At 40.4% G+C, this 15,000-nt stretch overlaps 2 protein-coding genes across 5 annotated transcripts in view; both read left to right on the top strand.

The window, feature by feature from the left end:
- Positions 1 to 7,423, top strand: part of kcnip3a (Kv channel interacting protein 3a, calsenilin) — a 54,261-nt gene extending 46,838 nt beyond the window's left edge. For all 4 annotated transcript variants that reach the window (XM_083554206.1, XM_083554205.1, XM_083554204.1 and 1 more), the window contains 7 exons: positions 1,420 to 1,544; positions 2,825 to 2,894; positions 2,996 to 3,066; positions 4,192 to 4,299; positions 4,875 to 4,979; positions 5,123 to 5,185; positions 6,296 to 7,423. In XM_083554206.1, coding sequence (XP_083410332.1) covers positions 1,420 to 1,544; positions 2,825 to 2,894; positions 2,996 to 3,066; positions 4,192 to 4,299; positions 4,875 to 4,979; positions 5,123 to 5,185; positions 6,296 to 6,343 — 590 coding nt within the window. In that variant the 3' untranslated portion in view covers positions 6,344 to 7,423. The remainder of the gene's footprint in view (positions 1 to 1,419; positions 1,545 to 2,824; positions 2,895 to 2,995; positions 3,067 to 4,191; positions 4,300 to 4,874; positions 4,980 to 5,122; positions 5,186 to 6,295) is intronic.
- A 4,456-nt stretch (positions 7,424 to 11,879) lies between these two features.
- Positions 11,880 to 15,000, top strand: part of slc23a2 (solute carrier family 23 member 2) — a 22,783-nt gene continuing 19,662 nt past the window's right edge. The window contains exon 1 of the mRNA XM_083554172.1: positions 11,880 to 12,175. The gene's annotated coding sequence lies outside the window, so the exon portion shown is untranslated. The remainder of the gene's footprint in view (positions 12,176 to 15,000) is intronic.

Genomic DNA, 15,000 nt, shown 5'->3' with positions numbered 1-15,000 from the left:
GTGTGACATTTCTTCAGTTTCATGATGGTTTTAAATGGACAAGGAACCATTTAACAAGGAACCTTTCATGGTTCCCCAAGAAGGACAGGGCTAAAGCCATTAGTGCAGGGGTCCCCAAACTACAGCCCCCATATTTATAATGGCCCTCTGAACAATGCCAGAGACAAATTAAAAAATTATAATTTTAAATATATGCTCTACTCATATCATAACTGTATTTGATAATAAAGGTCGGCTTTCAAACTAAAATGTCCATTAGTTTTTAAAAGAGGTGGAGGCACCGATAGTTGCTGTCGGCAAAAATCTATACCGATAGTTTTTCCGGTTTACGGTCCTCTTTCATCACGAGGGCGACCTCTAGAGGCGAATCACTGACACCACGTGCTGTTTGTTTTTGCATGTAAGACTGCGTGCTGCAGGGAGAGCGCTACATTAAATGTATTGCGTATGATTAAATTATTATTATCATTTATTAATGAATATATTCATATTTATATCCTTTTGCCACATTTGTACTTTCTTTTGTAATAAGGTTCAGCACTATTTTACGTGGAGTTGATTAATCGGTTAATGGCAAGTACAATCCAACCTAGCTATCGGTCGACCTCTAATTATTAACGTAGCCTAAATTCTTGTTCGATTCACCCACCAACCACATACGAAAACACATTTGTCTGTACAAAACTAAATTATAAACTGATCTAGCATTAGGAGTCGTAATAAATACATTTCGAATTATAATAAAATCTCCACAATAATACTGGTAGTCACTCCGGCCCATTTCATTTTCTGTTCCGACCCGGCCCCCTTTACAGAAAGAAAAAATTATGTGGTTCTCAGACGTTTGGGGACTCCTGCCTTAGGGCTTTCATATTATAAAAAGAAAAACATGTATAATAATGTACAACTCTATATTTAGGTTTTAGGCCACGCCTTCTACTAAAGTCATATGCTAACTTGAGTTTGAGTCAAGATGGAGTCTATAACACAGCTCTGCATAAATATTCCTCAATTTTCATATCTATGATCACCTCAGAACCTATAAACCGAAAGCACGACACTGTTTTAGCAAGTGAGCATGATGCTAATCTGTCGGCTATTAGCTTTTCTTTACTTTAATTACATGCTTCCTCTTTTTTATTATTTTCGTTTTATTATCCAATCACACACATCATGGCTTCGCTTTTAGTCCAGATTTTTTCCATTTCTCTTTCTTTACTCTTCTTCCACTACTGTGCTAACTCTTTCTCTCTCACTCTCCCATCGCTCGATCACTCCGTCCTGTTTGTTTAACCTGCATTCCTTTTCCTCACTGTCCCTCTGTCCTTCTTTTTTCCCCCTCTTTCCTTCACTGTCTCACTCTCTGCCCCTTCTTCTCCTGTCTTTCGTTGCTCTTTCTTTCTTTTTTTTCTCCCATAGACAGCAGCGACAGCGACTTGGAGCTGGCCACCGTCAGGCACCAACCCGAGGGTCTGGAGCAGCTGCAGGCGCAGACCAAGTTCACACGCAAGGAGCTTCAGTCGCTTTACAGGGGCTTTAAAAATGTAAGAACTTGCTGAGCATTTGAGAAGAAAACTGCACATTTATTCATGTTTAATAGGGCTATATCTTCATGGGGATGTTCTTTGTGCACGAGAGCATTGTCATGCAAAGGAAAAAGTTCATGCTTCCACACGCAAAGGCGTCCTTTAGAATTGTCACAGTATCCGTCCACAGATTAGCATGCTAGCTAAATACGGTGAAACACAATGTACTGATGAAATGGGGTTGTGTTCAATTAATTTAATTTATATTATTTTTATTTGTAACTCTTTTAACAATGCAACTTGTCTCAAAGCAGCTTTACGAAGATAAAGCGGTAATTAAAAAATGTGTAAGTTCGTTCCTTATAATTGTAAGTGGCGACTACGGCAATAAAAACCTCCCTGAGGTGGCATGAAGAAGAAAGCTTGAAAGGAATCAGACTCAAAATAGAACCCATCCTAATCCTTAAAACCAAATATCTAATAATTACAGTTTCATCAATGTGAAGGTGTCCAGTGATAGACACTTAAATACAACCTGTGGTCCTGAGCCATTGTAGCAGACGTACCAGTGCCAGTTGGATCCCACTTCATGTGGAGTTTGGACACTGGAACTCTTTGAGTGTTTAAAGGCTCTGGCATGGAGAAGCTGGTGTTGGATTTGTGATGATTGCAAATGTTGAGCTATTTTATGAGTTGCTCAGTAGCTCCTGGTTTTATAACCACAAATGACTGTATAAGACTATAGAAAGAACATTACTCATAATCACACACTCCAGTGCTCATGTTAATTCTCACTCTCTAGTGTTCTGTAGTGTTGAAAGATTTATGATCACACTCTTGATGTCACCCAAATGAGGATGGGTTCCCCTTTTGAGTTTGGTTCCTCTCAAGGTTTCTTCCTCATAACATCAAACGGTTGACTTGAGTTACAATTCCCCTCACAGCTGAACCTTTGAGAGTTAAGGGCCTTGCTCAAGGGCCCAGCAGTGTCCACTTAGTGGTTACTCATTACCTACTGATCTGAAATGCAACATCTTCCTCATCCTACTCAGAGATGGGTACGAAAAACCAGTACTAACTTCAGGGGCAGTTTATTATCCACTCAGCATTAGCACAGTGTTGTACCCTTTAGCAGAAGGTTAGACAGGGTTCAGGCTTAAAATCAACATGAGACAGACGTGTAGACCTCATTCGCGGCATTAAGTCGTTTAAAACGTGACGTGAGCTGATATATAGGACAGCGAGAAAAGAGTTTAATTAGACCTTTAATGAGTCCTTCACTTCTCTTTCCATTTCAGGAATGCCCGAGTGGCCTGGTCGATGAGGAAACTTTCAAGACCATCTACTCTCAGTTTTTCCCTCAAGGAGGTATTAAAAGTGGACCTCGTTCTTTTTTCTTTTTTTTGTCCTCATCCCGTATGTTAAACAAAGACGCTTTGGATTTTTTGATCTAAGTGTTTCTTTCCTAGATGCCACCACGTACGCTCACTTCCTGTTCAATGCCTTCGATCTGGACAGAAATGGCTCCATTCGCTTTGAGGTAAGAAAGTGAAAAGATCCTGAGGTTTTATGACTGTAATAAGCTCAACCTATAAAATGCTGTGGATATATTAATGTAGTATTTTACTGTATTATATAATATAGTATTTGACTGCATGTTGCTTTAAACCACAGCGTGACAGAATGCATGAATCTGACTGTGACTAATGATATTAAACTCGATGTATTTTTATATGATTATTAATGTTATTTGTGCTTTACAAGACAGAGAGAGAGAGAGAGAGAGAGAGAGAGAGAGAGAGAGAGAGAGAGAGAGAGAGAGCGAGCGAGCGAGAGCGAACGAGAGAGAGAGAGAGAGAGAGAGAGAGAGAGAGAGAGAGCGAGCGAGCGAGCGAGAGCGAACAAGAGAGAGCAAGTGAGAGAAAGAGAGAGAAAAGTGAGAGAGAGAGAGAGAGAGAGAGTGAGAGTGAGAGAGAGAGAGAGAGTGAACAAGAGAGAAACAAGAGAGAGCAAGTGAGAGAAAGAGAGAGACAGAGAGAGAAAAAGTGACAAAGAGTGGGGTGAGCAAGAGAGGGAGAGAGAAAGAGAGAGAGTGAGAAAAAGACAGGAAGAGAGAGACAGAGAAAGAATGAGAGACAAAAAGAAGAGAGAAAGAGAGAGAAAGAGAGAGAGAGAGAGAGAGAGAGAGAGAGAGAGAGAGAGAGAGAGAGAAAGAGAGGCAGAGAGAGTGAGCAAGAAAGGGAGGGGGAGAGAGAGCGACAGAATGAAAGACAGAAAAAGATAGAGAGAGCAAGAGAGGGACAGAAATGTAAGAGACACAAAGAAAAAAAAGAGAGAGACAGACAGACAAAAGAAACAAGAGACACAGAAAGACAAAAGAGCGACAGAGTGAGAAAGAGAGGGAGAGAGAAAAAAAGGTCTGAGGAACACAGGGATAAACAGGAAGTAACTCGTCTCCTGGTCGTTCCTCACCTACATATCTGAGTCTAAAACAAGTAAAGGTGCCATTTATCACTAATGAATGGATTTTTTGATAAAAGAAGAAGGAGAAACTGCACACCTGCCCCTGACCTGCACTACTGCTCTATTACATTACACACTTTCATATTGGATTCACCTCTGCCACTGGTGCTGACGACTGAAACTATTTCTGATTGGGATTCAGGATTTTGTGATCGGGCTTTCAGTGCTCCTGAGAGGCTCCGTCACCGAGAAACTCAACTGGGCCTTCAACCTTTATGACATCAACAAGGATGGCTACATCACCAAAGAGGTATTAGTATGTTCTTTATGATACCATTTCCTGTTTCTCCATTTCCTGATAAGTGTATTCATGCTTGACTTGAGTGTTTATGAGCAAAAGTATTGGTACACCTGATTTCTCCAGCCATATGTGGTTAATTTTCCAAACTGTTAGCACAAAGTTGGAGGTACACAAAGCTTTTTTAGGGCGTCTCTGGATGTCGGGGCATGAAATTTTCCCTTCACTTGAACTAGGAGACTCAAACCTGTTCCAGATCCATTAAGATCTGCTTTCCATGAGTTGAAATTGTGGAAGATTTCCTGGCTCCTCACCTCTCCTACAGCAGTACCTCTCTGACAAGACCCTTGTGGATGAATTAATCTCACACAAATCTCCACAAAATCTAGTGGAACATCTTCTCAGAAGAGTGGAAGTTCTTCTAACAGAAAATCGGGACTTAATTGCGTTAAATTAGCGTTTACTGGACTGGATTAGAGAGTGACAGCATCACCTGCTGGAGAAAATACAGCCCTGTGTGTGTGTGTGTGTGTGTGTGTGTGTGTGTGTGTGTGTGTGTGTGTGTGTGTGTGTGTGTGTGCGCGCAGGAAATGCTGCTGATCATGAAGTCTATCTATGACATGATGGGCAGATACACGTACCCCAGTGTACGAGACGAAGCACCGTCTGAACATGTGGAGAAGTTCTTTCAGGTACACACACACACACACACACACACACACCCACCCACACACACACACACACACACACACACACACACACACACACACACACTTTTCTCCTCAGTAAAACACCTCAATGCTTCTCTGAGTGCTTCGATCACTGATTTCCACAGAAAATGGACAGAAATCAAGACGGCGTGGTGACGATCGAGGAGTTCATCGAGACGTGTCAGAAGGTACTTTCACAACACAAATATATCAGTTATGGAACAACATTTTGTGGCAATTGAATTCTTCATTTTACGTACCATTTTTTTGCGCTTCATATCTAAATTTCCACAAATTTTAACATTCATTTAAATTAAAGGTCGTTTAAATAAAAGCAGCATTTTATAGGCATTTGGATCAAATTCGAAATAATCATATACTTCATATTTCCTTGTTGCTGATTGGCCAAAACTATATAAGAATATGAGATCGATTGCTTTTTCCTCACAGATGATTTGTATGTATTTGATGTATTTTTACGGTACAGTTACAGTTCAAGTTGAATTCAGTATCACTTTCAATGATTCACAGTTACAAAAAAAAACTACCAAATCCTAATAGCGCAAATTTCCAGACACACGCTAGACTCAGCTAGGGGACGTGGCCTAAGGTTGGACACGCCACTGAATTCTCAAATCTGATTGATCAAAAAGTTTTTTAATAGCATCTGGGACAGCAGCTGTGCTCGTTTTTGGTATCAGTGTGCACATGCTGACATAGTGAAGTTTTTTTGACAGGGCTGACAGGGCTTGTCCCAGTCAGGGACCAAGATGTGATTTGAAGTTTTGCGGCTTAGTTTGTAGAACATCAAGCTGCATATTTTTGTCAAACAAATTTCAAAAGAGATAAAAAAGCGAGACGCTAGTGAGGGGATGACTGTTTATAGCTGCTATAATGTTTATTAAGTTTAGCTGTAAACGGATAAAAGCTACCATATGATGTCGTTCTTTTCCCCACTGTGTTTTGGTGGTATATGAAGAATTAAAACACTTCGGAGTGTATCGTTAGTACGCATGTCCTAAAAGGCTATGCATTCTAATATTTCATTATTTCCTGTTTTCTCTGTGATTAAGACTTTTACGACATTCACAAGGCATGAGATTTTCTCGTAATACAATTACCTCATTCATCATAACGAAAAAACTGCTATTATGTCGAAATCATTTTAAAAATTAAGCAATTTATTTTCCCTCGTAATTAAATTCAGGGTTCGCAACAAGCCGACAAGAATCGTAAAGAACCAGGACACTGTCTAATCTCCTGTTTTACTTTCTGTCTTTGGCTCGTCCATGTTGCAGGATGAAAACATCATGAGCTCCATGCAACTCTTTGAGAATGTGATCTAGAGATGTAAAGCAGATCCGACAAACTCCTGGAAAAAAACATATAACACTCCTCTATTATCCTAATATCCTCTACACCAAGTCCGCAGCACAACGTCTGGCACTCCAACCTGATCAGGACAGCACAATGGGGGTAGGGGGGGGTGGTTAAAGAGAGGGCCGGGGAGGGGGGCATGGGGGAGGAGAGGATAATACTGCATAGCACAAAACTATATGAGGAAAAAAGAACAGAAGAGGAATACGGACGAATGCAAATGTATTTACAGAAGCGAATGGATTTTCTGGTCTGAGGAGGAGATCCGGAGATGAGATGAGACCTTTATTTTTCAACTCCATGATGAACAGTTTTTTTTTTTTTACACAGACATTGCAGTTCCTCGAGCGACCACCGGGGGCGTCAAAGATTAACAAAAAAAAATTTTAAAGGAGGGAAGGGATGGTAAGGACATTGGATGGAGGAATTGAAGGGATGAAGTGAAAGAGGGAAGAAGAGTAGGAGCGATGGGATGGGGTGGGGGAAAAAAATCACCAAAAAAACAGACGAAGTAAAAAAATTATATCGAACTTAAGCATGCTCATTGAAAACGCTGTGTGATTTTCGTGGTTTGCCTGCACTGAGAATGACGAAGTTGTACATTTCCTTCTTTTCTTTTTTTTTGTTCTGTGGGCCAGTAGACTTCTCTCTACCAGACGACACACCACTACGGGACTCGTATGTATAGCGTGACGCAGCGTACCTTAGCGTTTCTGCTCGAATCTTTATTGCACTGATCATTAACAAGGCATCTACGGTACATATCAGGCCACGGTTGGGCTTTTTTTCGTCTGTAATTTAAAAACAATTAAAAAAAGTGGGCCCTGTTATAGTGGAAAAATATTGGACACTTTATTAAGCATTATTCAGAATAAATTCAGGGATGTCGGTGAGGAATTGCGAGAAGAACCTCATGTTCTTCATCTAATTGAGTTGTAGTTGGAACCAATCCATGCAGCAGTATAAATGTGATCATATTATTTATTCTGGTTATTTGATAAAAAGATTTCCTCTGTTGTTATGACGAATAAAGAATGCACTTCTCTTAATGCGACTTCATGCGCAGCGTTATGGTGATGACTGGATATTATGTAATGATCTTAAAAACTTCATATGGAGTTTAAAAAAACTTCAACATCCAAAAAAGATATTGTGCATAACAGCGAATCAAACCTCAGGTCTCACTAAGAACTTTACAATAAATATCTTTAATTGATAGTTAGAGTAAAAAGGATTCAGAATATTTCACTGAGGTTTTTTTGGCCCACTTAGCTAAAAAAGATTGGTTCATTGATTCATCCACTGATTCATCAACTGAGTCACTCACTGATCCATTTGCTGATCCTTTCAGTGATCCATTCACTGATCTATTTACTGATCCACTAATCCACTCACTGATCAGTTTGCTGATCTATTCACTGGTCTATTTTCTGATCAATTTGCTGATCTATTTATTGATTTATTTACTGATCCCCTGATCCATTTACTGATCTATTTGCTGACCCATTCTCTGATTCATTTTATGATCTATTCACTGGTTTTTACTGATCCATTCAGTGCTCTATTCATTGAAATTTTCACGGATCCATTGGTCGAACAATTCACTGATCTGTTAGCTGATCTTTTAATTGATCTATGTATTAATCTATTGGCCGATCTAGTCATTGATCTATTTATTAAGCTATTAGCTGATTTGTTCACTGATCTTTTCGCTGCTCTAATTCACTGACTCATTCATGGCTCTATTTGTTGATCTGTTCACTGATCTACTGACTGATCTATGCCATTCACTGATTCATTTGCTGATCCATTCACTGATCGTTTCATTGATTTTCACTGATCTATTCAGAGATCTATTGACTTCTCTTTTCACTGATCCATTAGCTGAACTATTTGATCATTTATTTCCTGATCTATTTACTGATCCATTCACTGTTGCATCACTGATCCATTTGATTACTGATCCAGTTATGTGATTAATGTACTGAGTCGGTCACTGGTTTGTTTACTCAGTTTTGCTGATTGGTTGAAGCACTTCCACTTCATTCCTGATAACCATAAAAACAGCTCGAGTGTTATAAACATACTTAACTACTGTTTTTATCTGTACGTAGATACAGTAGATCATGCAGTAAGCCACAATGACATATTTACAGGAATATGTATAGCGTGTAGCGTGTAGTCGTGGGCCTGCACGTACTCATTACACCACGCAGACGTTACCTGCACTGCACCTGCCGTATTTTTGTGTGCTGTGTAATTATAAGGCAGACGTGTTTTAGGTTTTTGAGCGCTTCATATTGATAACCACACTCAAGCCTGCTGTGCTAAGCATGTGTGTGTGTGTGTGTGTGTGTGTGTATGTGTGTGTGTGTGTGTGTGTGTGTTTACCATAGCCGGCTCATTTAACTCCACCCTGTTTGTCTTTTCTTTCCTCTCACTCAGCACTTCTGTCATCCAGTCTGTCCATTTCCACACTTTCCCCAGCTCTTGTGTGCTCATGCCTAGCTTCATCTGTTACAGTTCCACAGAGGACGGTAAAAAAAAGTGACCCCGCGGAGCTGCTTGGAGGACGGCGGAACCTCACAGCGTTCATAATTCACTGCAGGGTCATAAAATAATTAGAGACGTGGCCTACTCAAGAGTTAGTATGAGGTAGTATAGTGTAATTTCTTAATTAATGAACAAATTACAGTGCACACGATGTGGTATAAAAAAAGTTTCGAGGCTAGTTTTGTAACAGGTGGCAGCACAAGGCTGCACGCACAGTCACAGGGAGCACCGACGTTGTCTTTTGTACACCGGGAGCTGTGTGACTGGTGTTGTGCTGTCACCGAGCTCCTCCTCGCACGTGAGTTTCTCGCCGGAAACAACAAGATCTCACTTCCACCCCATCTGCCAGATTTGGCTCCTGCGGACTTCGCGCTCTTCTTGAAGATGAAGCTGTTTTTTGACACCATTGTAAAGATGACAGAATGTGCTTGACACGCTTCGAAAAGAAGATTTCCAGGACACGTTCCAGAAGAACGCAGGGAGCGCTGTATTACTGTGCAAGGGGACTATTTTGCAGGAGGTGGTGTGTAAACGTAGATAAATCGAGTACTTTCTTGTAAACAGAACTAGTCTTGAAACTTTTTGATACCACCTCGTAGACAGCAGAGAACACAGACGCACAATAGAAACGGTTCAACCTTAAATAATTACTCTTTACAAGTGTGGTGAGCAGAAAGGTATCATATTCATGTTTATTCAGATCTAGGTGCTGTTAGTACAGAAAAGAGTGAAAAACCTGTTTGCTGCTTTCTATGTTTCTTGAGTGCAAAAATACTAAAACGTTGCATAATAAAGAAAGCAGTAAACTGGCACCCAGACGTCACTCATTTGGTCAGAAGAATGAACTGATTTTTATTGCTATTGCATAATTTCCTGTGCACATTTGCTCCCTCGCTCACTCATGCGTGCCCTGAAGGCTGCTTGGTTATTGCTCTGTCGTGTGATATTAATGTGTACACACACACACACACACACACACACACACACACACACACACACACACACACACACACACACATTATATTAAATCACAAGCTTTAATACAATAAGTAAAGACGTTACCTGGGGTGCGTGTGAGCTCAGCTCCATCATGGCCCATTCTTATCACTCGACATGAACGTCATGAGGTTGCATCATCCTCACACAGTACACAGCCTGGGGGCTTAAATCACAGTTAGTGACTCTGCAGATCCTAAAAACGATGTCTGGAGGAACAAACACACACACACACACGCACACACACACACGCACACACACACACACACACACACACACACACACACACACACACACACACACATATAGAGTATCTGACATGACAGGGTTTTAAAGTAAGTATTTGGATAAATCACTTAAATGATATTTTAATGACTGTGTAGCAAGAAAAACATGTTTTTCCTCACAAGAAAGAAACCTCTAGTCATTCATTTACTTCACACACACTCACACACACACACACACACACACACACACACACACCCTGGAGATAGAAGTGTTAATAAAAACCAAAAATACATTTGTAAGTACTACATGTGTGTTCTGATTTCCTTTTTAAGATTATTTTGCTACGGTGGCTAATAATTATTTATTAAAATGTTATAAATGTGAACACAATATATGTGTGTGTGTGTGTGTGTGTGTGTGTGTGTGTGTGTGTGTGTGTGTGTGTGTGTGTGTGTGTGTGTGTGTGTGCATTCAGTCATCTAAAAGTTCACTCATACCATTTATACTGAAATTAGAGCAGGTCCACAGAAATTCTTTATGAAAATATATTTTTAAAAAAAACATCAATCAGCAAAATCAATATATACATAAATAAATAAATAAACCTCCAAGTACAATGAAATCTATAAAAAAAAATATTGTGTATGTTTTTATGTCATTAAATATCTTATGGCTGGAAGACTTTTTAATGTTCCAGTGATGTTATGCAGTAAGTGTTCAATAAACAGGATATTTATTCTAGATATGAATTCAACATAATGGTTTTTAATTCAAGCTTGGAACCTTTTGCTGTGTACATATTGATTTTAAATAATGATCAACCCCCTAAAAATATCTCCCTATATGTAGTTTAGTTTTGAATTCTCATTATTCTCATTATTATTATTATTATTATTATAATTATTATTATTATTATTATTATTATTTATATTATTTATATTATTTATATTATTGATGCTTTATGCAAATGTATGTTTATTATTAGTGAAACCAAATTCAACATAGATCATGAAAACAAAAATATTCGCAGAACTTTTGCTTTGTTTCCACACGGACGGTTTTAATTGCCGGATGTGTGCATCATGCCGGATTTTGGGTTTTTTTGAGACTTGGCGCATCAGTAAAATACATGTTTTGTGATTAAAACATTTTCGGTGCAGTTTTATTTAGTGGAGTATTGTTTTTTTTTTTTATATCTGAGGCATAAAGTGGCGTTGTGAAATGCGTGTTGCGTTGAAGGTTTTAATTTCGCCTCTTTTACGTTTGTTTATTTATTTATATCATGCATTCATAAAATAAGTGATTGTTTTATATATATATAATATATTACAATCACACAGCCTGTGCGAACACAATCATTTTTGTTTTTTATTTCCACAAAACCCAAATACACCGCATTACATGTGATCAAGATCTGCATACGTAACTTAGGTCGGTTAAGGTAATGACGCAGTGACGTGACGCGGGCGCTAGGCAGCAGACCCGATATTATGATGATGATGATGATGATGATGATAATAATGCTAATAATAATAATAATAATAATAATAATAATAACGCTAATAATAATAATACGATTTGAAGTCAAACCGGCGCGACACGCAAAAAAAAAACTAGTTTTTGACGGCGCAACCTGATGACGTTTGTGTGGGCGCCTGTCCCTTTAAGTACTCGTGTCGCACGCGCCGACGCTATGAGGCAATCCGATTGGCTCTCGCCCTTCTACGCAGATACGATGGTGGGCGGGGCCAAAAGCCGGAACGTTTTATTGGAGCATGCGCAGACGTTCATCTCTTTAGCCGTCGTTGGCCTTCGCACCGAGAGCTTAGAGAAGAAGAAACGAAAGGAAGAAAGAAACCCCTGTGGGAGCGCGTGTGTCTGGTGCGTAGGGTCCTGTGGCTGAGAGCTCCGGTGAAAAAATCCTCCAGGTGAACGTGAAAGCAGTGGCCGGGGTTTTAAGTGAGATACACCGCGAGAGGGAAAGAAAAACTTCCCTTCACTCCTTTATTCTCCTCCTCGGACAGGTGAGACCACGATGGGCAACTTATTAAACCTGCCTTTTTAATTGTGTAATTACATATCGATAGCGGTATTAAACACAGTGTCTGACAGGTTTGTCAGTCTCTAAGGCCTGTAGCTCATGAGGCTCGTGAATGTGTAGCACGAGCATGCGGAGGAATAAATAGGATGCTGTTGCCAAGGCGACACGATACATCACTGATTATCGCGATACGATACTTTTAGATCACGGTTTTAGCTTACTGCTAAATTATTGTGCGCTTTTTTAGTTATTTAGAACACATAAAAGGGAAGATTTAGAGGTCATGATTTATCACAGGGCAGAGAGCTAAAGGGTTAAAATCTATACATTGTTTTTAACGGAGCAGTTATGGGTTTAAGGGCTTTGCTCAGGGGCCCAGGAAATTCAGATTGGTGTGGCTGAGATTTGACCTCACAACCTTCAGATTTAAAGACCAATGTTTCATTTCTTAAGGGCTGTTCGTCACTATTATTCCTGATCTATTAATAGAATGATATTAATGAGTCAAACACTGATTGATTTCTATTACAATTATCATGAACCAAAAAAACCTCCCTTTCAACTGGTGTTGTGGCGAGTTTGAGTCTGGAGTTTCTTCATTGTTTATTCCTCTCTAAATGTTCTGCTTGCTGTTGAACTGTATGTTGGTGATAACCCAAAACAGAGCGAGCACTCGACCCTGATTGGCTGCTTGTTTAAAACTTTCTTTCGGCTTCTCCCGTTAGGGGTCGCCACAGCGGATCCTCCACACGTTTGATTTGGCACATGTTTTTACGCTGGATGCCCTTCCTAACGCAACCCTCCCCAATTTATCCGGGGTTGGGACCGGCACTGAGAGTGGCTGGGGATAGTTCCCTGACCGGGGATCGAACCCGGGTCGCGGCGGTGAGAGCGCTGCGTCTTAACCACTAGACCAAAAGAAAAAAAATGGAACGACTGATTTCACAAAACGTAGTTGAGTAAAAAAAGTGGGGTGTTTGATTTTGAAATGGAAACACTAAATACAAAAAGCTAATAAATACAGTAACAAATTACATTTACTTACAGATGCCAGGTCTGGGCTACATAGTTATACGATATCAATATAGCGATAGAACGTCTCGCAGAACTGCATCATGACCTTGATATTATCGCCGTTCCGTCTCATTCGTTTTTTCACACGGGGTTTTGAGGTCAGCACAAGGCAACACATGTATCGTTTTAGATGCAGCAGTCGATTTTTCCTTGTCTTATCACCGGGGTTGGAAAAAGGACACGCGTTTCCGCTTCTCATTTCAATCTGATGTAGAACCCAGGACCCGCTGTAGTCTTAAGAAAGCCCCTGACAGGTTGTCCTGGCTCAACCTGTCATCACCCAACACCGACATCACTACACAATTACCAGGAGAGTCAGACGTTTCAGAACATGAATCAATAGTAGAAAAAGACTCCCCCCCCCCCCCCCTCTCCTGACCAATCAGAATCCAGAGTTCAACACAATGAAGTCTAGTAGATCAGACCCGATGCGTGTGCACGTTTACAGTAAATTCTTTTGATTCAGTCTATTAAAATGCCTTCAGAAGGAAGGAAGGAGGAGGACCAAGGAGCAGGTATTTGGATGTGGTGAAGACATGCAGGTGGTTGGTTTGAAAGAGGCAGATGTAGAGGACCGAGTAGTACAGAGCCCTGAGATCCCAACAGGAGCAGCCAGAAAGAACAAGGTTTCAAACGATAAGTGATTTTGTACAACAGTTTAATAAACGAGAATTTAATATTATGAGACCACAAGTTTGTAACCACAAGTTGAAGGATTACACGTCCCTCTTAAACAGTGTGTAAACGCATCTACCATAAAAGGTGAAAATCAATTCAAACTTATTGGTCATGTTATATTGCGATATCATTTTTCTTTTGGCGAATATCGCACACCCCTAGCGCTGAGGTGTGAAGCACTTAGAGGGCTCGTTTCAGCTCGCACGGCGCACCCCGAGCGCTCGGGGTCGTTTGATGAAAAGGAAGAGCGGCGACGTTAAGCTCGTGATCGGAACTGAATCATTACCAGAAGGTCCTGTCATAAGATCAGTGATCCATAATCAGACCTCATCTCCATGACATTTACTCAGAGTTGTGAAATGGTTTTCAGAGGGCGTTTGACATTAGGGAGTTTTCACCATGAGGAAGTTTCTTTCGGCGGACATCATGTGCTTTGGACTGTAGAAAATATTCAGATACAGCATAAGTTTCCTTGAACTTCCCAATTTCTTACAGTCCTGGTAAAAGAGGTTTGGCCCCAACAGGTGTAATGATAGTTTCACCTACATTTACATTACGTTTATGGCATTTGGCGGATGCCCTTTTCCAACAAAACTTACTTTTATCTCATTCATACAACTGAGTAGTTATGGGGTTGAGGGCCTTGCTCAGGGGCCCAGGTATGGCACCTTGGTGTGGCTAGGATTTGAACTCGCGATCTTCAGATCCAAAGTCCAATGCTGTAACCACTAAGCCATAACCTTCACCCAAGCTACATTTAAGGCATCATGACTTACTATTATCTCATTGAAACAACTGAGCAGTTGAGGATTAAGGGCCTTGCTCAAGGGCCCAGCAGTGACAACATGGTGGTGCTAAGATTCGAACTTGACGTGCAATTGAAGTGTCACATGATCAGACACGTTGTGACGTGAGTAATAAATGCACCTGGTCTGAACGATGTCTGGTTCTGCAGTACCACAAGAAACACGAAGACTAATGAGATATCCAAGGCATTAGACTTTGGATCCAATGGTCACAAGTTCAAATCCCAGTCACACCAAGCTGCCACTGCTG

This window comes from Silurus aristotelis (assembly GCF_946808225.1).
Source record: "Silurus aristotelis genome assembly, chromosome: 11".
Lineage (NCBI taxonomy): Eukaryota > Metazoa > Chordata > Actinopteri > Siluriformes > Siluridae > Silurus > Silurus aristotelis.
Note: the sequence above shows the minus strand (reverse complement) of the source record. Positions and strands in the feature narration are given on the sequence as shown.